Genomic DNA, 20,785 nt, shown 5'->3' with positions numbered 1-20,785 from the left:
GGACATTCTGAGTCAGGAGTTCCAGCCCGAGGCCTGGAGGCACTCCTCCTACTCTGAGGTCACCTGCTGCTCAGGTATGGCCGTGCCGGGTGGCCGCTGTCCCGTTCCGGGGCCACGAAGCCTGGGGGCACTCAGGAGCTCCAGCCGTCGAGGATGCGGGGATCAAAGTCACTCTTTCCCTCACGTCACCTGTCATAGGCCACCTGCTTGGTTTTCCGTGCTCTTCCCACCCACCTGCCGTTTTTTGGAAGAAGTCCAGAATCCTCTCCTGTCAGCCACGCCCTCGTGTTCCACGGAGTGAGTCCATCTGGTCTCTAAGCTGGTTCTTTCTCGCTTGCGTTTATTTCAAAAGGAATCTTTCTGTTACAGTTGGACTCTGTAAACGCAAGGTGACCCTGAAAAGGAATGCGGTGCCAATGAGATAGTGGGGGTCAATGGCAAAGGTCGTCTTGCCTGCTCGTGAGCTGGAGGGCTGTCTCCCCCCACGTTAGCAGGAGACGGACCCTCAACCCAGGCCGTCACCATCTTGTCCTAATGGCACAGAGCACCCCGAAGGAAACCCCGTGCTAGCTTGGGCACCTCAACTCCCTCGGCTGCCTCCCACGAGTCTGTGGGTAGGGAGTGGGGTGCCCCAGCCGTCCCCTCACTGGCTGTCGCCCCCCACGAGCCTGTGGGTAGGGAGTGGGGTGCCCCAGCCGCCCCCTCGCTGCCTGTCGCCCCCCACGAGTCTGTGGGTAGGGAGTGGGGTGCCCCAGCTGTCCCCTCGCTGCCTGTCAGCAGGTGTGGGCACATTGTGACCCTTCTGTCCTGACCTTTCCTGGGGCCTTGATGAGGCTTAAGGTGGAGACACCTCTCCTGCTGGAGAGGACGCGCCACGTCTTAGGCTGTGGCCCCTCGGTGGCCAGACCCTGCCCTGTGACGGCTCCAGAGTGTGCTGGTCTCTCTCTCTCTCTCCTCCTAGTGTCTAGCAGCCTGGGAGCCAACCTGGAGCAGACCTGTCTCTTTTCTCCAGCCTCCTTCCTCCCCCGTTCTGCCATGCCTAATCTGACCATCCACGCCCTAGGTCATGACTTCAACTTGCTGGAGGTACGAGGGAGCTGCCATAGGCTCCTTAGAGCCCCTTCTAGACCCGGGGCCGGAGGTTATCCCAGTCACCCGTCTTCCCGTATGTCACCTCTTGTCTCTGTTGATCCACTTCTCAGTCTTGTGCCCCCAGGTCCCTGCGTCCATCCACCCACACGAACGTACATGTCTCCATCCACTCCATCCCTCCCTCTCCTCTGTCTCTTCTGTGTCTCTCATCTCTGTACCTGCCCACCTATCTGTCCATCCGCCCTCTCCCCTACCTCACCTCTCCTCACCTGCTCTCCCCGTCAGCCACCTACGCATCCGTCCATCTGTCCATCCACACACCCACCCGTTTGTCCGTCTTTGTATTCATCTACCTTGTTCTGTCGTCCATCTATCCCTCTCCTCCATCTATCTGTTTGGGTAGCCTCTCACCCATTTCCCATCAACTCCTCTCCCCTCCCGCACTCATCTCTTCTCCTGGTCATGCGCACACCCACCTATGCACCCGCTCACACACCTGTGCACGTGCCCACCCTTACATACGCCTGTATATCTGTCCATCAGTTCAGCCCCCCATCCATCCATCCATCCGCCCACATTTATCCGCCTGCCTGTCTGTCATCGGTTGCACAAATATCTGTCTTCTGCCTGACATGTGCCAGGTGCTGTGCTAGCCTCTGAGAATATGATGATCAACAAAAGAGACAAGGTCCCTGCCCAGAGAGGTAAAGAGATAAAAAAATGAGTAAACACACTGGTAAAACAGTGGCAACTTTAAGGATTGTTTTCAGGAAGGTGAAGTTTGAGCTGTGGCCTAAAGGGGCAACATAGTGAAGCAGCCTAGTGAAGAGCTGGGGTAAGAGCCTCCCAGGCAGAGGCACCCGTGTGTGCGGAGGTCGGGAGACAAGAAGGGACTTGGTATGTTCAAGGGGCAGAGGAAGACCGGTGAGGGAGGGGGAGGTAAGAGGGGTGGGCAGAGAGGAGCAGGGCCGCGCTACGGAAGAGTTTGAAGCTGGAGAGGGACATGACGTGATTTGAACATTCTGGTTGGTGGGTGGAAAATGGATTGTGCGGCGCAGCAGCAGCAGAAGGGCTGCCTCTGAGGTCCTGTGTGCAGCAAACTTGAGAGTAATGGGCTACCTTGACGCCCTTCCATTTCCTGCCCCCAGGCCCCTGACATGTGTCGGGGGGGGGAGGCTCTGTGTCCTGTCCGAACCCCTTCTAATTTATGGAGAGCAGGGCACTCATCCAAACATTGCCAGCTGCGCACGTGGGCTTAGTGTGCCAAGGGCTGACCGTCTGGTGATGTGTCACATGATGGATGGATGGATGGATGGATGGATGGATAGTTGGAAAGGATTAAATACTGAACAGATGGATGGATGGGCAGATGGTTTCTTTCATCCATCAAATTTAAAAAAATTTTATGTTTTTATTTTTGAGAGAGAGAGAGAATAGAGGGGAGGGGCAGATAGAGAGAGACACACACACACACACAGGATCTGAAGCAGGCTCCAGGCTCTGAGCTGTCAGCACAGAGCCTGACACAGGACTCAAACTCACAAACCCTGAGATCAGGACCTGAGCTGAAGTAGGACACTTAACCAATTGAGGCATTCAGGCGTCCCTCACATCTATGAAATTTTAAGAACTAACCGGGCCAGGTGTATTGGAGTTCTCCCGAGAAACAGAACCAGTAGCATATAGGTATATCTAGAAAGGGGTTTATTGTAAGGAATTGGTTCACATGATTGTGGGGGCTGACACCTCCCAAGATCTGCAGTCAGCAAGCTGGACACCTGGGAAAGCTAGTGTAGTTCTAGTCGGAGCCTGAAGGCCTGAGAGCCTTTCAGTCTAGAGGCTTGAGACTTGGAAAGAGCTGATGGTTGAATTTAGGCTGAAGGCAGGAAAAAAGTGATGTCCCAGCTCAGAGGCAGTCAGGAAGAATTACCCTGTAGTTGTTGATCGCCTTTTGTTTCATTCATGCTTTTGACTGATTCGATGTGGCTCACCTACCTCATCAGGGGCACTCTGCTTGGCTCGATCTATTGATTTAAATGTTAGGGGTGCCTGGGTGGTTCAGTCGGTTGAATGTCTGACTCTTGGTTCTGGCTCAGATCATAATCCCAGGGTTGTAGGATTGAGCCCTGCATCAGGCTCCAAGCTGAGTATGGAGCCTGCTTAAGAGTCTTTCGTCTTTCTCCCTCTGCTCCTCTGCCCCAGCTCACATGTATGCATGTGTGTTTTCTCTCTCTCTCACAAACATATCTGTGTATGTGATATACATATATATACATATATGTATACATATATATGTAAATGTTAAATCCATCCAAAACCACTCTCACAGAAACACTGCAAATTATGTGTACCCAAATATCTCAGCACCCCATGGCTCAGTAGATCAACACAAAATTACCCATCACAACAGGCCTTCAGCTCACCTACTGACCTGGAAGTTTGGGGTTGGACCTTCAGGGAAAAGAGTGATAGATTTGGTCTGGGGTTGGGGAATGTGGGAAGAGTGACGTGGGAATTCAAGGAAGACTTCCCAGAGGCGGTGCCATTTGAACCAGGCCCAAAAGAATCAGTAAGAATTTTTGCCGTGCAGCCTTTGCCCAGCAGATGTGGAACTTGATGTGGAAATGTGGTGCCCCAGGGCGCTTGGGCAGCTCATTTGGTTGAGTATCTGATTCTCGATTTCAGCTCAAGTTATGGTCTCATGGTTCATGAGTTTGAGCCCCATGTTGAGCTCTGTGCTGACAGCATGGGGCCTCCTTGGGATTGTCTCGCTTACCATCTCTGCCCTTACCTTGCTCAGTCTCTCTAAATAAATAAATAAACTTAAAAAAAAAGACAAGTGGGGTCTGGGGAACCCAGAGCACCCTGCCCAAGCCTGCTGGGCACCCCCATTCGAGCCCTGTGCCCCACAGCTCTGATCAACCATGTGGCGGAGCCGCTCCTCACTGAGTCCTGGCTTTTTCTTCCCAGCTTGGCCTTCGGCTGGAAAATGCAGAGAAAATCGCCCACAGCTGTTTGACAGGAAGTCCTTCTGGAGGCAGGAAGAAGAGAGAGAGGCTCAAGCAGAGAAGTTTCCAGAGCCAGAAGCAGAGCCCACACCACAGGCAACCAGCCCTGCCTGTCCAGAAGAAAGATCCAGAAAGATGAGAGACCTGCAGCTGAAGGTAAGGGGAGTACCCACTCCCACCCTGCTCCCACCGCTCGCCAACCTTTGGCCTGGGGACTCAGCTGTCCATGACCTCAGACCCTGCCCCCCACCCCAACCCTCCACAGAAACAAGTGGCTGGTCCAGAGCTGAGTCGTCAGTGCTTAGCCTGCCTTATTGTGCACAACTGTTTATCAAAGCATCACATTCAGTTAGAAAAGTGCCCAACTTGTTAGTGCATTTCCACCGATAGGAAACATCCTTATAATCGATGCCCAGACCCTTATCAGCACCCCAGAGGCCCCCACTCCTCCATCTTGTAGTCTATGCACCCCTAACCGAGGGCAATCATTGACCTCACCTCCTAACTGCACTGGTTATTCTATTTTTAAAAAAGTAGGCTTTGTAGAGGTAAAGTTGACCAGTAATAAACGGCGTGTGTTTAAAGTATACAGTTTGATGAGTTTTGACACATGTGTGTACTATGAGGCTATCAGCATAGTGAAGTCAGTGAACATACCCATCGTCCCCACAAGGTTCCTCATGTCCTTAATAATCCCCTCCTCCCGCCCGCCCCTGTCCCCAGGAACCACTGCTGGTAGGCTTTCTGTCCCCGTAGACTGGTTTGCATTTTCTAGATTTACGTAAATGGAATCACGCAACACAAACTTACTAAAACAATTTTTTTTTACATTTATTCCTTTTTGAGAGACTCAGTATGAGTGGGGGAGGGGCAGAGCAAGAGGTTTTCTTCCTTTTTCAAAGTTTTTTTATTTTTTTAAAANCCGACGTGGGGCTCGAACCCACGAACTGTGAGATCATGACCTGAGCTGAAGTCAGACGCTTAACCACCTAAGCCACCCAGGCACCCCTCAAAGTTATTTTTAAAGGCATATAACTGGGGCACCTGGGTGGGTCAGTTGATTAAGCGTCTGACTTCAGCTCAAGTCATGATCTCATAGTTCGTGGGTTCGAGCCCCACGTCGGGCTCTGTGCTGACAGCTCAGAGCCTGGAGTCTGCTTTGGATTCTGTAACTCCCTCTCTCTCTGACCTCCCCCACTTGCACTTTGTCTCTCTCTGTCTCTCAAAGGCAAATAAATGTTTCCAAAAAATTTTTTTAATGAAGAAAAGCGTGTAACCTTTTAACCTAGCCTCCTGCAAGTAGCATCATCATTTTGTGATTCATCCGTGTGGCAGGCGTTTCTAACAGTTTTGTGCTTTTTATTGCTGAGTGGCGTTCCATTGTGTGGATGTGCCAGTTTGCTTACCCAAAGGTGGATGGACCTTGGTGTTGTTTCCGTTTTGGGGGCTGTTGGGAACATTCACATACAAGTCTTCACATGAACGTATGTTTTCAGGTTTCTTGGGTAGATGTTGAAGAACGGGAATGACGGGGTCAGATGGCAGTTACGGGTTTAATGTTTAAGGCGTTCCCGAACTGCTTTCTGAAGTGGCTGTGTGGTAGCATGTAGGAGTATCTCGCATCTTTGCTGTGTGACTCCCCAGCGACTAATGACACTGAACATATTTTCATGCTTATTTGTCATCTGTACGTCGTCTCTGGTGTATGTTCAAATATCGTGTCTGGTTTTTTTTGTTTTTTTTTTGTTTTTAACAGTGGATTGGGTTATGATGGAGTTTTGAGAATTCTATGGATTTTGGAAACCAGTCCTTTATCTGATAGGTGGCTTGCAAATACTTCCTCCGCTGTGTGGAGTGATCTTTCATTGTCATAACTGTGCCTTTTGAAGAGCAGAAGTTCTAGATTTTGGCGAAGTCAAGTCGATTCCTTTTACGCACCGTGCTCTGGCGGTTAGACCTAGAAATCTTTGCCTGGTGCACGGTCGTGGAGATTATCTTCAGGCCCTCAGGAGACATGCAGGGTTCTATCTGTCCAGCTCTTTCCCGTCCCACCCTCCACCCTGTGAAGTGTAGCCACTGGGCTATCGCCTGACCGCTTCACCCAGAGAGTCCCGGGCCCTCTTGCGTTCGCTCTCCGCACCTTCACCCGGCCTCTCCGGGTGAAGCTGGGGCTCACGCTGCTGCTTGCCTCATGCTGCTCACCTGATGTGTCTGGAATTCACGTGTAATCACTCACCTGGGTGTCTCATTGCTCCGTGGAGAGGAATCCAGTCCCCGTTAGGCCACTCTGGTGGACAGCACGTGTCTCATGCAGCTCCTCTTGTGCACTTTATATAAATGGAACCATGTACCAGGTGCCTTTTTAAAAAAAAAAATTGGGGTCAGGGGCACCTGGGTGGCTCAGTCGGTGGAGCATCTGACTCTTAATCTTGGCTCAGGTCGTGATCTCATGGTTTGTGGGTCCTAGCCCTGCATCAGGCTCTGCACAACAGCACAGAGCCTGCTGGGGATTCTGCTTTCTCTCTCTCTTTCTGCCCCTCCCCTGCTTTCTCTCTCAAAACAAACAAATGAACTTTAAAATTTGGGGTGAAATTCACATAATATAGAATGAGCCATCTTTAACTTTTTTTTAATGTTTATTTTTGAGAGAGAGAGACAGAGTGCGAGTGGGGTAGGCACAGAGGGAGAGGGAGACCCAGAATGTGAAGGAGGCTCCAGTCTCTGAGCTGTCAGCACAGAGCCTGACGCGGGGCTCGAACCCATGAACCATGAGATCGTGACCTGAGCAGAGGTTGAACACTTAATTGACTGAGCCACCCAGATGCCCCTAAAATGAACTATCTTTTTTTTTTTTTTAACATTTATTTATTTTTGAGAGACAGAGATCATGAGCAGGGGAGAGGCAGAGAGAGAGGGAGACACAGAATCTGAAGCAGGCTCCAGGCACTGAGCTGTCAGCACACAGCCCGACGTGGGGCTCAAACCCACGAACCGTGAGATCATGACCTGAGCCGAAGTCGGATGCTCAACCCAGGCACCCCTGAAATGACCCATCTTAATGCATACAATTCATTGGTGTTAGTACATTCTCAGTGATGTGCACCCCCACTTCTGTCTCGTTACAAAATACCCTCACCACCCCAAAGGAGGCCTGTACTCATTCCCAGTCACTCCCCAGCCCCTGGCGACCACTAATCTATTTTGGGTCTCTGTGGATTTACTTCTTCTGGACATTTCATATGAATGGAATCAGACAACATGTGACCTGTTGTATCTGGCTTCTTTCAGTTACCGTCGTGTTTTGAGGTTCATCGTGTCGCATGCATCCATGTCCATCCCTTTTTTAAGGCTAATATTCCACTGTGTGGATAGAGTACACCATCTGTCCATCCATCTGCTGATGGACCTTCAGGCCGCAGGTGGCTTCCACTTCTTGGCGAGCTTGAATAATGCTCCTTGTGTCATTTTGTGTGTGTGTGTGTGTGTGTGTATGCGCGCGCGTGTGTGTGTCTGGCTTCTTTTGTTTAAGTTTGTTTGGGAGATCGTCTGTGTGGCTGTGTATATGTATGGTTTGTTCATGCTCTGCTTAACGAACACACCACAGTTTGCTTATCCGTCCTGCTTTTGGTGGGCTTCTGCGTCGTCTCCGGTTTCTGGCTTATTGCAGAGAGTGCTCTGAGCATTCTTGTACGTGTCTTTTCAGCGGATGCACGTGCGCGTTGCTGCTGGGCGTATCCCCGGGAACGCACCCGGTGGGTCGCGGGGCGCTTTAACATCCCTTCTGTGGGTGAGGACTGTGCTTTCCATGACTCTTCTCCCCGATGGACATTTAGGTTGTTGGCACCTTTTGCTCACATGAGAAGCCGTTGCTGCGTCCATCCGATGGTGATGAAGGAGAGTGGCTGGGGCGTTTATTCACATGGTCACATGTTTACCAGTCATCAAGTGTGAGCCCAGCACCCAAGGACACAAAGATGGTCAGGACATGGTCCCTGCCCTGTAGGGCCTCTTGCACCAGATCTGGAGCCAGCAAGTAACGTGAATGAGGGTGGTGGGCTGGGCATGAACATTTTTTCTTAGAATCTACAGTCCTTGGGTCACCTGGGGGACTCAGTCGGTTAAGCATCCGACTCGTGATTTTGGTTCAGGTCGTGATCTCACGGTTATGGGATCGAGCTCTGTGTCAGTCTCCATGCTGGGCGTGGAGACTGCTTGGGATTATCTCGCTCTCCCTCTGTCCCTCCCTTGCTCACATTCTTTCTCTCTCTCTCTCTCTCAAAAAAAAAAAAAATCTGCAATTCTTTCTGTTATTTTCACACTGTCTGAAGATAGTGGAGAGTCCTTTCCGAAGATCTGTTTTGCACAAGCACAGAGATAATGGCAACAGTACTTGGCCTCCGTGTTAGAGGCAGTAGGGAGAGGTGGGGTCTGTAGCAGGTGCTAGAAGCATGTGCCTCGGTNCTGGGTCTCATATGGCCTCTCCTAAGTGTTTAAATGTTGGAAACAAGTTCAATTTTCAAAAGACAGGCCCTGCGTGAAATACAAAGGAAGACAGCGTGTCAGAGACCAGCGGGGACCCCAGAGGCGGTACGGGGGACAGGTAGATGCGGTGTGGTGCCTGAACTGCATCTTGGAACAGAGAGAGAACGCGGCTGGAAAAACTGGTGACATCGGAGTAGCATCTGCAGTTTCAGTAATAGATGCGTCCGGGTCGGCTTCTGCGCTTTCGCCCCACGCCCAGGCGGTGTAGACGCTGACCGTGGAAAAGGGCGAGGGGTGTAGGGGAGCTTTCTGTGCCATCTTGGCAACTTTCCTGTAAATCTAAGGTTATTCCAGAACGAAAAGATTATGACAACACTCACACCCCCACACACTGCACTGGCGCTGGGCAGTACTGCGCGGGTCAAAGAAAAGGCATCTGTGGCCTCTGCTTGTGGACCGTGTGTTTTGCAAACCACAGTCCAGACACCAAAAGCCCTTGCCCTCCTGCCCACCCCCCCCCCGCCGCCCCGCACAGGCCCCCACTGCTGTCCAGGCACCAGACCTGCTCCTGGTCACCTGACTTCTCCCTCAGGTCCCTGGAGGCACGTGGAGCAGCAGACGCTGCGTTTCCTTTGATGCTTTCAGGGAAAGTATTAAAATACTTTTCAGACTTAAGACGGTGGTATTTCGAGCCAAGCTACCTAAGTTCAAATCCCAGCTCCACTTCTTACCTCCTGGGGAGTGTTAACTAGTCAGGGCCTCAGTTTCTGCATCTGTGAAATGGGGAGGATATTAAGTGCTTTGCATCGTGGGCGGGGCCCGCACTCCTCCTTACCTGACTGACTCTGGATCCCTGACCTCTGACCCCCGACCCCTTTCCGTAGTAAACTGTCTGGGTTTGAACTTGGCTCTACCTGGTTCTCCCTATGTGGGTTTGGCCAGGTGACTTCGTGTGTTTGTGGGCTCGGTTTTCTCCTCTGGAAACGGGATAATGATAATATCCTCCCCCCGCCCCCCCCTCCCCCTGCACCATCGTGTGAGGATAAAGGACGTCGTGCGTGCTCAGCGCTCAGTACTCAGAGCACGCCCGGCCCATGCCAGGGGCTGTGAGCTGCATCACTCCGGTTCTGTGGCTGCAGGGGTAGGCGGTGCAGGTGGACCGGAGGCTGAACCTGGCCGTGCAGGGAGCTCACCTTCCCCACCGTGTCTGGCCTTCCAGCCCGGCTGACCCTAAACGCCTCGGCCGCCATCAGCGTGCGCGTGCGAGGCACTGCCGGCCTCCAGCAGCCTCTCGACTCGTCTCCGAATGGTCATGTCAAGCCCAGGTAGCTGGCTCCCTGTGGGGGNGCACCACTCCTGGACGGAGGGGATCCCATCACAGCGGCTCCTGTGATTCAGTGTGTGAGTGTGTTTGTGTGAGCGTGTGAGTGTGTGTGTGTGCATGCGCGCGTGCCAGGAGACTGTCAGGAGGTCCTGGGCAGCTATGGCCAGTTTACAGGGTGGAAGACTGAGGCACGGTAAGGTTATGACCCGTGCTCAGGAAGCCTAGGGGTGCAAGGCACCGCCGTCTCCAGCCACGGCCCGCTTCCCTCTGCTCCACCCCGTCTCCGAGGGGAGGAGGGGGAGCGGGAGGACCATTTACGAAGTGCGGGCCCCGAGTCCGGTGACCCCGCACCATCACTCCTGAGGCGGGCACTCTTCCCCTTCCCGCTCGTGGCGGAGACGGGCTGCAGGCGGGCGCGCTGGGGGGTCGGGGCCACACGGGGTGGGCGCAGTGTGCTCCGTGCGCGGTCTGGCTCTGGAGCCGGGCAGCTCAGCCGGCCTGTCAGGTTTCTGGGTCCCACGTGGGCAGCTGGGCGTCCTCTGCCGGCTGCTGGGGCTCAGACAGCCCGGGCCGCCGTCCTGCTGCCCCGCATCCCAGCCCTGGGCCCCGAGCGAGTGGTTGCACCTGTCCCGCCCTGTGCCCGCATCTGGGCGCTGTGGCTACGGATGGTGAGGACTGGAGGGACGGCTGGGCTTGTGCACGTGGGGCGTGGCCAGCGGTGACCACGGCTCCAGATTCGGGGGACAGCGTGGGGGGGCCTGGCGCGGTGGGGTTGCGGCCGCCCGGGTCCGCAGGGTGCGGCCAGCCTGTGTGTCCCCTCAGTGCCCTGCTCCGGATCTCCGTGCAGATGGGCAGGGCAGGTGCCCTGGGGCGGGCCAGGCTCGGTGGGTGGCCAGCATCCAGGGCACCGCCAGCCTGGACGGCGGGATGCAGGCGAGGAAGGGGCGGGGCCTCACGGTGCACCTGAACGCGCCCAGGGAGGCCGTGAGCCTTCTGCCCCCTGGGGCAGGCCGGGCTCTCCCGGGACCGGCTTGTTCCCAGCCTCTGTTGTCTCACCGCCAGGGGCGCTGTGTCATCTTCCTGCCTCCAGGTCCTTCTCTCAACCGCCACCAGTGGGGTCCTTTAAAATGTCAAGTCCTGTGCTACCCGGCCCCCACTTGATTAAAACCCCCCACTTGTTTCTAGGATGACCCAGGTCTTATGTGATTGTCCTTCCCCACAGGGGTCCTACTGACTCTTAGCTGTTTCCTTCCACTACCTCCTGCCTTTCCCTCGCTCCCTCTCCCTCCACCCTGACCCTCTTGAGCCACCCTTTCTGTGCTTCTAAAGAGGCCTCTGTATTCCCACCCCAGGACCTTTGCACCTGCTGTTCCCTCTGTCTAGAATGCCAGTTCCTTCTCATCCTTTAAGTCTCTGCTCCCACCTTAACCTCTGCAGATACCCCCACACCCCCAGCTAAAGGGGGCCTTGCCCTGTCCCCAAGACAGACCCCATGCCACCCCCATTCAGGTGAATCATGGCATCTATCACCAGTGCTGTAGGTGAGTTCCCCAAGGGCATGTCGTAGTCATGGTGGAATTTGCCCTGTACCAAGCTGTGGCGGCTTAAGGCTTTTTTGTCCAGAGAATGAGTGAAGATGACTTGTCTGGGACTCTCTCCTCACCCAGCTCTAAGCTGTACCTCATCACCGGGGATGGCGTGAGGAGCCTCAGTAACGTGCACGGCCCTCCTGAGGCCCGATCCTGTACTGACAAAGAAGGGAGGCGGGGGGTCCTGGCCATGGCTGATCCCAGGTGGGGCATCCGGGAGCCGTAGGCACCAAGGACAGCTCCAGATGCTAGCGTGGCTCTCAATCCCTAGAAGGACTTCTGCCCCTTGGCTCTTTGATTCTGGAACGCTACCCTATGAAAACCAGCCAAGATTGCCTTAAAATGTGCTGTGTACAAAGATGTTCATGGCATCGTTAGTTAGAAGCAAAAAATAGGACACAACTCAGCTGTCCACTCCCGGGGGAAGGGCTCCTTGTGGGGGCTTGTGAGCTGAGGACAGGTTGTTATCTTTCCAAATGGTTGAGAAGTAATCAAAGAATATTTCAAGATGTGAAAAATTTGTGAAACATCTATTTCAGTGGCCAGAAATACAGTTTTATTGGCTCATGGCCATGCCCATTTGTTGACCCATTGTCTGTGGCTGTTGTTCAGGGGCCTGGGTGGCTTAGTCAGTTAAACGTCTGATTCGGCTCAGCTCATGATCTCAAAGTTTGTGAGTTTGAGCCCCGTGTGGGGCTCTGTGCTGACAGCTCAGAGCCTGGAGCTGCTTCAGATTCTGTGTCTCCCTCTCTCTCTGCCCCTCCCCTGCTCACACTGTCTCTCTCAAAAAACAGATAAACATTAAAAACAAACAAGAAAAAGAATATTGTTCAGCAATAAAAAGGAATAAAGTTCTGACACATTCTACAGTGCAACATGGGTGAATCTTGAAATCATCATGCTAAATAAAAAAGCTAGACCCCGAAGGCCATATATTATATGATTGCATTTATGTGAAATGTCCAAAATAGGCAAATCTGTAAAAACAGGAATTGGATTAATGGTTTCCAGGGGCAACGGGGAGTGGCTGCTCGTGGCTACACGGTTCCTTGAAGGGTGGCCTGGGCTGGCCAGTTCCCGATAACCAGGGAACTCAGGCCAACCCCTGACTGTCCTGGCGAGCTGGTGGAATGTTCTAGGTTGGGAGTGGAGCTCTCTGATCAGCATTTGAGTGTGGCTCTCTCCAGTTTGTGCTGCAGGTGTCTGAGAGCCGGGTGGATTACTGCACGCAGCTGCACCACCTGAGCCTTCGCAGCCCCGCATGGAGAGCAGCACCCACCTGAAGGGTCAGGACAGCAGGCGGCTGCCCTGGGTGGCAGCCATGAGGTGAAAAGACATCTCTTGAGCTACCTTGTGATGGGAAGGTGAGTCTCGTTTAGGGAAACTCTTTGGCTAGCAATTAAGATTTCAGGCCCCCAGACCTCTGCTCAGCCTATGCCTGAGGGAATACCTTCCCTTTTTGTTTCTCTGGATGTTGGGAGTTACACTATCAATGTGCCCCGTGACGCTTCCATCCGACAGAGCTCTACATCACAGCCCTCTGCGTAATTCCCCAGTCTCTGCTCACCTCACGTTACCTGTTGTCCATTATCCTGCAGTCCCACTGGCCTCTTTTCTGTTCCCCCAGAGACCTCAGGGCCTTTGCACGTGCTGCTTCTCACTGGAACACTCTCTCGCCTTTAAAAAACTGGACTTACCACAGTTTATCCCTGAATTAGTTTTATTCTTATTGTAGTCATACATAGTTTGAAAAGTAGAAACTGCATTGGTAATTGTTGAAGGTGGGTGAGTATTACACAGGGGCTCATCAGATTATGTTCTCTATTCACGTATGTACTTGAAGTAATTCTTTATACGTTTTTTAAAGATTTTTTAAAATGTTTATTTTTGAGAGAGGGAGAGCGTGAGCACACGTGGGGGAGGGGCAGGGGGAGAGAGAGAGAGAGAGACATAGAATCCGAAGCAGGCTCCAGGTTCCAAGCTATCCGCACAGAGCCCAACGTGGAGCTCGAATTCACGGACCTTGAGATCATGATCTGAGCTGAAGTCGGATATTTAACCGATTGAGCCACTCAGACGTCCCTAAACTAAAAAGCTAGTTTATAACAATAATTTTCTGCTTCGTATCTTCCTATCCCAAGTAAATTCCTTTATCTGTTGTAAATTCTTTTCTCTGTTTCTTCTTAAACCTTTCAGCTCTTAAAGTAATATAATTATACTGCCATTTTTCCATTTTAGGCATTTTCTGTATATTTCTTACCAGAGAAGATGATAATTTAACTCTTTAACCAGCCTTTTTTTCTTTGTCTCTCTGAAAAACTTGGCCTGTGAGTATTCACTGTTTACTTGTGATTCTGTAAATGTCCTTCACGGCTGCGACACAAAGCTGACTTTCTGTTTTTCCTGGAGTTATAATGGCCTTTTCCCCGTTTGATTACCTTTCTGTTTTCCTCTTACTAACTGTCCACAGAAGTTTAAGCATAAGTGCAAAACTTTTCTCCAGATGGTCAAACACATGGGAGTATGATCAGCTTCAGTCAGCTCCCGTATTTTTCTTACGGGACCCACTGTCTTCCTCCAGTGTAGACCAGTTGCATATCTGTGGTTCTGGGGCATCCTTTCCCCATCATCCTGGGAATTCCTTCCACTTCTCCGGGTCACTCCTGTCATCTTCTTTCTGGTTTACTCTTTTGTTCTGATGGAGTACATCTTCCAATAGCTTCCTGAGAGAAGTATTAGATTCCTAAACCTGCTTTAACAAATGACCGCAAACTGAGCAGCTTAGAACAACGGGGAAGTATTCTCTCATCAGTTCTAGAAACTAGAATTCTGCATTCAAGGTGTTGTCAGGGCCATGCTCCCTCTGTGACCCTGGGTAGAATCCTTCCCTGACTCTTCCTAGCTTCCAGTGGTGGCCATCACTACTTGGAGTTTGTTGGCTTGCAGCCGCACTGTTCTCATCTCTGTCTCTGTTGTCACATGGCTTTCTCCTGGTGTGTATGACTGTGTTCATACTTCCCTTCTAAGGACACCAGTCCAGTGGTTTTAGGGCCCACCCTATTCTACTATGACCTCACCATGACTACTTATATTTGCAATGACTCACTCCCGAATAAGGTCACCTTCTGAGACACACTGTGGGGTTGGGATTTGGTATATTTTTGAGAGACACAATCCAGCCCATAATAGGACATAATCATTTTGCACCCCTGGATGTTTAAACTGGCTTCATTCTACCTGGGTAATTTGGCTGAGTAGAGAATTTTCATTTTCCCCCTGGGATTTTGAGGATTTCACTCTACTTCTACTTCCCTAGAAGTCTCCAACTTCTTTGTGCATTCTTTTTAAAATTTCAGATAATGCATGCAAATGCATTATGGGGGTGGGGGAGAGAGAGAGAGAGAGAGAGAGAGAGAGTCTTAAGCAGGCTCCATACTCAGTGTGGCGCCCAAAGGAGGGCTCAACCCCACCACCCTGGGATCAAGACCCGAGCCTNAGCATGTGGCAGCAGTGATCCCTAAGCCCCACTTTAACCCATCACCTCCTCTCCTGAGGCTGAGCTGTGTGAGCAGCGGACAGTGGCCTACAGGGTACAGACACCGTGACGTTGACGGTGGGGCCTGCGCCGGGGGCAGTGGGCTGGGGTACGCGTTGCCTGATGATAATGGCGGCCCGGTGAGATCATATTCCCTTTTCGAGCTGAAGAGGAGAGAGGGGGAANCTTCTGTGTGTGTGTGTGTGTGTGTGTGTGTGTGTGTGCGCGCGCGCGCGCGCACGCGCGCGCACAGGTGTGGTCTTCCTTCCCGGGTCTGTGCGGGCCTGAGTGGGGCCGTCCCCGTAAGTGGGAAGACCCCCAGCCCCAGGGACCTTGCACCCCAGCACCCCCGATCCAAGTTGCCATCCTCTCTGACCTGGGCGAGCAGTGTGCTCTGCTATCTGGCTTTTCTCTTCCATTCTGTTCCCGCTGTTCCCCGCTATGTGGCAGCCACAGGGGGCTTTCTGTGCCAGCTTACTCATGCCCCTCCTCACAGTTCTCTCTGGACAGAGACCCCAGCCCTGCCCCTCTGGTCTTACTGACCCCCCAGGCCACCTGAGACCACTCTCCGTTTTGCTGCCTCCTTTCTGTTCCTCCTCTGCCCCAGGACCCTTGTACGTTCTGTGCCTGGAGCTGTCACTGTCTCCTTCAGCTTTGCCTTCTTCCCTTTACTCATTGTTGGGGGTTCAGCTTGTGGGTCGTCTCTTTTGGGAAGCTTTTTCAGGCTCCCAGAGCCCCTCACATCCCCCAGCTACCCTTCCTGCATGCTCCCCACCACACTTCTGTTCCTGGCACCTGTCAGAAATCTCGGTTCTGTTTTGATACGATTCTTCCCGATTCCTCTCCCCCCAGCAGTCTGTGGGATCCGTGTTTAGTACCCTCTTTCACAGGCCTGCCTCGTCTGACTGCACTCTACTTTGTTACGCTTTGCAGATTTTACATTTTTTAAAAACACACATTGAAGGTTTGTGGCAACCTTGCCTCTAGCACAGCCGTTGGGTTTTCCCGACAGCGTTTGCTCACTTGGTGTCTCTGTGTCACATTTTGGTGACTCTTGCAGACACTTCACGTTTTCATCATTATACTGTTTGTTACGGTAACGCGTGGCCAGCGATTACCCCTGGCTCAGACCGCAGTTAGCATTTTTTAGCCATAAGGTATCTTGAAGGTGTGTCCATTGGGTTTTGAGACATAATGCCGTTAGTGCACATTTAACTGACTGCGGTGTAAATGTAACTTTCGGACGCGCTCGGAGAACAGCACTTGTATCTGGCTGGCTCATCGCAGACTCGCTGTAGTGGGGTGGTCCGGATCCAGCCCTGCGATATCTCCAGAGTGTGCCTCGATTTACCATCAGAGCCTCAGCGCCTGGCGCATCGTCGGTGAATGAATAGTCACGTCAGCGCTATCGAAGATCTATTGTATACCTGACCCAGAGCAGGGGTCGACAGCCTATTTCTGTGAAGGAGCAGACAGTAACTCTCTTTGTCTGTATAGACCGTACCGTGTCCGCACCCTCATCGCACAGAAAACACCCTAGAAAACACGAAGGAACAGGCATCGCTGTGTTCTGATAAAAGTGTTGCTCTGGACTGAACATGCCCCCCCCCACCCCAGATGCGTATGTTGACGCCCTAATGTGAAGGTATCGGAGGCGTGGGGTTAGCTCATAAGGGTGAAGCCTCGTGTTAAGATGAGAGTTGTCTCTCTCTCTCTCTCTCCCTCCCTCCCCCCCTCTCCCTCTCCCTCTCCCTCCCCACCCCTCCATCCCATGAGGGCTCAGTAAGGAGACAGCCGCCTGCTGACGAGAACCCAGCCACTCCGGTGCGCCCTGATCTCAGATTTCCAGCCTCCAGAACCGTGAGAAAGGAGTTCCGGTTGTTTACACCGGCCGGTCTGTGGGATCTTTGTGACAGCAGTCCCCACTGGCCACGACAGCCGTGTGCACAGAAGTGGGCCACGTGTGGCCCTCTGGCCGTAGCTCTGCGAACCCCTGACTCAGAAGGTGAGATTCACGTTTGTCGACGTGCCCTTGGTGAATTATTCCACGACTCTGGACCCCCGTCTTGCCGTCTGTAAAACAGAGACGCTCCTCACCTGTAACGCGGTGGTTGTGAGAACCAAGGCGTAATGTAAACTTCCCCCTCGGGTCCCCGACAGGTGCCCCCTCGGCCCTCATCACGGACCCCTTCCCGATCCCTCCAGGGTAGAAGCCCTGGGAGGTAACCCCGTTCTCCAGCAAGCATTTATTGAGCACCTACTGTGTGCGAGGCCCTGGAAAAGAAGTTAGCGGTGGGTTCTCCCTTGCGGGATATACAGAGGCCTGTTGAAGGAGGGTGAGCGGGGGCCAGCTGTCGAGCACAGAGACCTCTCCTTCTGGCGCCCCGCTTCCCCCACGAGGCTGTGGATGGCTCCCAGAGACTTGGTGGCTGAAGTCCTCGGAGCCCCTGGGAGGAAACAGATGGCGTAAAGACGACCCACAAGACCTGGAGAAATACCTCCTCTTGCTGTTGAGTGTTTTTAAGCCGGAGATTGCAGAATGGCGCCAGGGGCCAGATCCAGCCTCCAGATGTGTTTTGTTTGGCCTGCTTAGCGCTTAACATGTTTTAAAAACATTGTCAACATCCCAAATTGGAAGATTTGGGCCAAAACTTAGGTTTCTGCTTCTAATTAAAAAGAAATGGGAAGATCCGACACACAGGGCCCAAATTCCCACCTGGTTAACAAGTGATGAGAAATAAGTAGATGGGAGCCTTTGAATCAAGTTGAGTTTGGCTGCCTGTTCTTATGTAAGATTTATTTCTGAAAGCGAGAGAGAGGGACCGAGCAGGAAGGGGCAGAGAGAGAGGGAGACACAGAATCTGAGGCAGGCTCCAAGCTCTGAGCTGTCAGCACAGAGCCCGACATGGGGCTCGAACCCACAAACTGCAAGATCATGACCTGAGTTGAAGTCGGACGCTTAACCACTTGACCGGCCGAGCTCCCCCCACCCCCCGCCCCGGGCACCCCGGCTGTCCATTCCTTTTAAAACCTTCTCTTTGTTTAATGACCTGCACATTTCTTTTCTTCTCTTGGAAGAATGTATTTATTCCTCCTCCATGTTGTTTCTAAAATAAACCCGTGTATTCTTCTAAAGTTACGCACCAGTGATAAAATTCCGTGGCGAGGCGTTTTTCTCTTCTCTGTCAACCCAGATGGGCACAAACGCACCCTGCTCCTATGTGCGTGGCGCCTGGCAGCCGCTAGCAGCCGCTCAGCGAACAAACGATTCCCCGCGGGTGGCAGGGTCCTGTAGCTGCTGTAGCAAAGCCGCGCACGCTTGGTGGCTTAAAATAGCACACCCTTACCTGAGAGATCTGGAGATCAGGATCCCACATCGGTCTCGCTTGGCTAAAATTGGGTGTTGCCAGAGTTACCTGCCTTCTGGAAGCTTCAGGAGAGGATCCATTTCCTTGCCTTGGCTAGCTGCTAAAAGCCCCCCACATTTCTTGGGTTATGGTCTGTTTCTCCATCTTCAGAGCCAGCCAGCAGAAGTAGAACTTCCCCTCCCTTTCGCCTCTCTCCTCCCCTCCCCCCCCCACCTCTCCTTTTCTCTCTCTTTCTCCAGCCTGGCTTTCCAGATAGTTCCTGAGCACCTACTATGGGCCAGGACCCGTGTTAAGTATTAGATATACAGCAGTGACCAAAACAGACTCCTAGCAGGACGCTCCCTTGGAGAGAGACACAGACCCTCAAGTTTACCCCCTCAAGCCCACCCTACAAACCCTACCTGGGAGCTGTGGACTTGACCATCCCTGGCTAAGAGACCCCAGTGCACCTGTCCCCACTCCCTGCCCCGTGCGTGGATGGGGCAGACATCTTGGGACCATTTTCTTCTCCCTGCTGGGTCCCCAGGGTGCCTTCTGCAGGCCCTTGGGGACGGGAAGTCGCCACTTTGAACGCTCCTGGTTTTTGCTCACCCAGGCTAAGAACAGGGAGGTGGAGGTCCCTTGAAAGCCAACCAGAAAGTCGCGCTGCACTTGAGGGTCTGCACTGTGGCAGATCCCAGGGCGAGGAACTGCGGCACAGCCTGGCCCTGAGCGCAGCTCATGCCTCCCGGCTCCGTGTCCCCGGGTAGGGCGAACCCTGGTTGGGGGCCTCTGAGCGGAGCTCTCGGCCGGCGGAGAGAGTTAACGGTACCGTCACTTTGCAGCTGAAGCTTCCCCGGGCCCTGAGTCTGGATGGGGACCTTGTCTTCAGACGGGGTCCCGGGGGACTGTTTGACTGCAGTGTGGACACCAGGGCTGCTGTCAGCCCCAACGTCACATCCCAGGTCAGTTCTGCCTTTGCTGGGGGAGGAGTGGCGTTCATGTTGGGGTGCAGGTGCTGGTGGGGGGTGGGGGGCCCTGGTAGCATGCGTGGGATTAATCGGGGGGCTCGGACTGTTGTAATAAGTCTGCTTTACCGTGAAGGTTTACTGCCCACTCATGTCATGTACGCGGTGGCTCTGTGGCTCTGCTGTCCCACAGGGAAAGGGACGGTGAGAAGCATGCAGAAGCTTTTCATGGGCCAGTCCCTTAAGCAGGCCTTGCCACTCCTGCCCACATTCCTTGGCCGGAACTTATCACATGACCCCACTCAGCTGCAAGGGACGCTGGGAAATGTAGTTCTGGCTGTGGGTTCTAGAGGGAAAGAAAATGCAGTTTGGTGACTATGTAGCAGCTGCTACAGGTATATTTGTTCATTCATTCACTGTACACGACTGTGTCTCTGCCACACACCACACTCTGCACCATGTGCTCGGGATGTACAGGTGACTGTTTCCGTCTTCATTTCCAAGGAGCTGTCAAGTTCAACTCTTAGCTCCATTGCTGATGTGCTGTGTGACCTTGGGTAAAGTACTCAACCCCACTGAATATCTTTTTTTTTTTCCAGCTATGAAATGGGGTTCGTAATACTAGCTTGTGAGAGCAGGAGTGACGATTAAATGAGGCAACAGTTATAAAGCCAGTAGTCTAATGCCTGCTTCATGGTCAAGGTCAAATAGAATGGAGCCTCATGGGAGGCATGAGCAGACACCGTGGCGGGGGACATAAGGGGCCCAGGGGCCCAGAGTTAGCTTCCCAGCCCCATGTCTGTGGCCTGCCTTCTGAAGCTTCCAAGTAACCGAGCCTGAGTAAGATTTGGGGGCTAGGAGGCATCACCGAAGGTCGTTTCTGGCATCTGCTCTTGGCCTGGGCTTTGGGCAAACTCTGGGTTGCCTGTCTCCCATCGAGTGCCCAGCCAGCCACCTTCTGGGTTCTGTCTCTCCTTCCTCTGCTCTCTCTGACCCTCCTCTTCCCCCTCCCCCTCAACGGATCTGGCTCCCACTTGGAGTTCCTTTTCCAGCTCTGGCATCCCCATAGACCCACGTTTCCTCCAAACTTTCAGGTGCAGACGTGAGTCCTCTGGGATGACCTTGGATTGCTTGCCAAGCGTTGTCTCTGAGCAGCCAGCTTGCTGGGAGGTGGGGCGGAAGGCAGGGAGGATGGAGGCCCCGGTGTGGGGCGGGGGGTGCGTGGGAGGCCACCCCAGGACGTTAAGCTCAGCCAGGCTCAGCCAGTCCAGAATCAAGAGCAGATGGCAGGGAGCTTTCCAAATCCATCATTTGGAAGTAATCGTCTGGGCCAGAAGGGGGGTTTGGCTCCCTGGGGGGTAGAACGATCACATTTCACATGCAGAGAAGCACAACTGTCCTCTAAACCCTGTCTTATATTTGGGAGAAGCCATCTGATCT

General features: G+C 53.0%; 1 protein-coding gene across 1 annotated transcript in view; it reads left to right on the top strand.

Annotated features, from left to right (window-relative positions):
• Positions 1–20,785, top strand: part of LOC144239185 (uncharacterized) — a 95,716-nt gene that overhangs the window by 42,855 nt on the left and 32,076 nt on the right. Inside the window, 15 exon segments of the mRNA XM_077773188.1 lie at positions 5–74; positions 962–1,086; positions 4,063–4,099; positions 4,102–4,256; positions 9,728–9,766; positions 9,768–9,907; positions 10,729–10,781; positions 10,784–10,901; positions 11,565–11,717; positions 12,108–12,123; positions 12,683–12,746; positions 12,749–12,848; positions 18,994–19,135; positions 19,229–19,342; positions 20,359–20,447. Of these exon segments, the coding sequence (XP_077629314.1) occupies positions 5–74; positions 962–1,086; positions 4,063–4,099; positions 4,102–4,256; positions 9,728–9,766; positions 9,768–9,907; positions 10,729–10,781; positions 10,784–10,901; positions 11,565–11,717; positions 12,108–12,123; positions 12,683–12,746; positions 12,749–12,848; positions 18,994–19,135; positions 19,229–19,342; positions 20,359–20,447 (1,415 nt within the window).

The sequence above is a fragment of the Crocuta crocuta genome, unplaced genomic scaffold (assembly GCF_008692635.1).
Source record: "Crocuta crocuta isolate KB4526 unplaced genomic scaffold, BGI_CrCroc_1.0 scaffold16, whole genome shotgun sequence".
NCBI lineage: Eukaryota > Metazoa > Chordata > Mammalia > Carnivora > Hyaenidae > Crocuta > Crocuta crocuta.
Note: the sequence above shows the minus strand (reverse complement) of the source record. Positions and strands in the feature narration are given on the sequence as shown.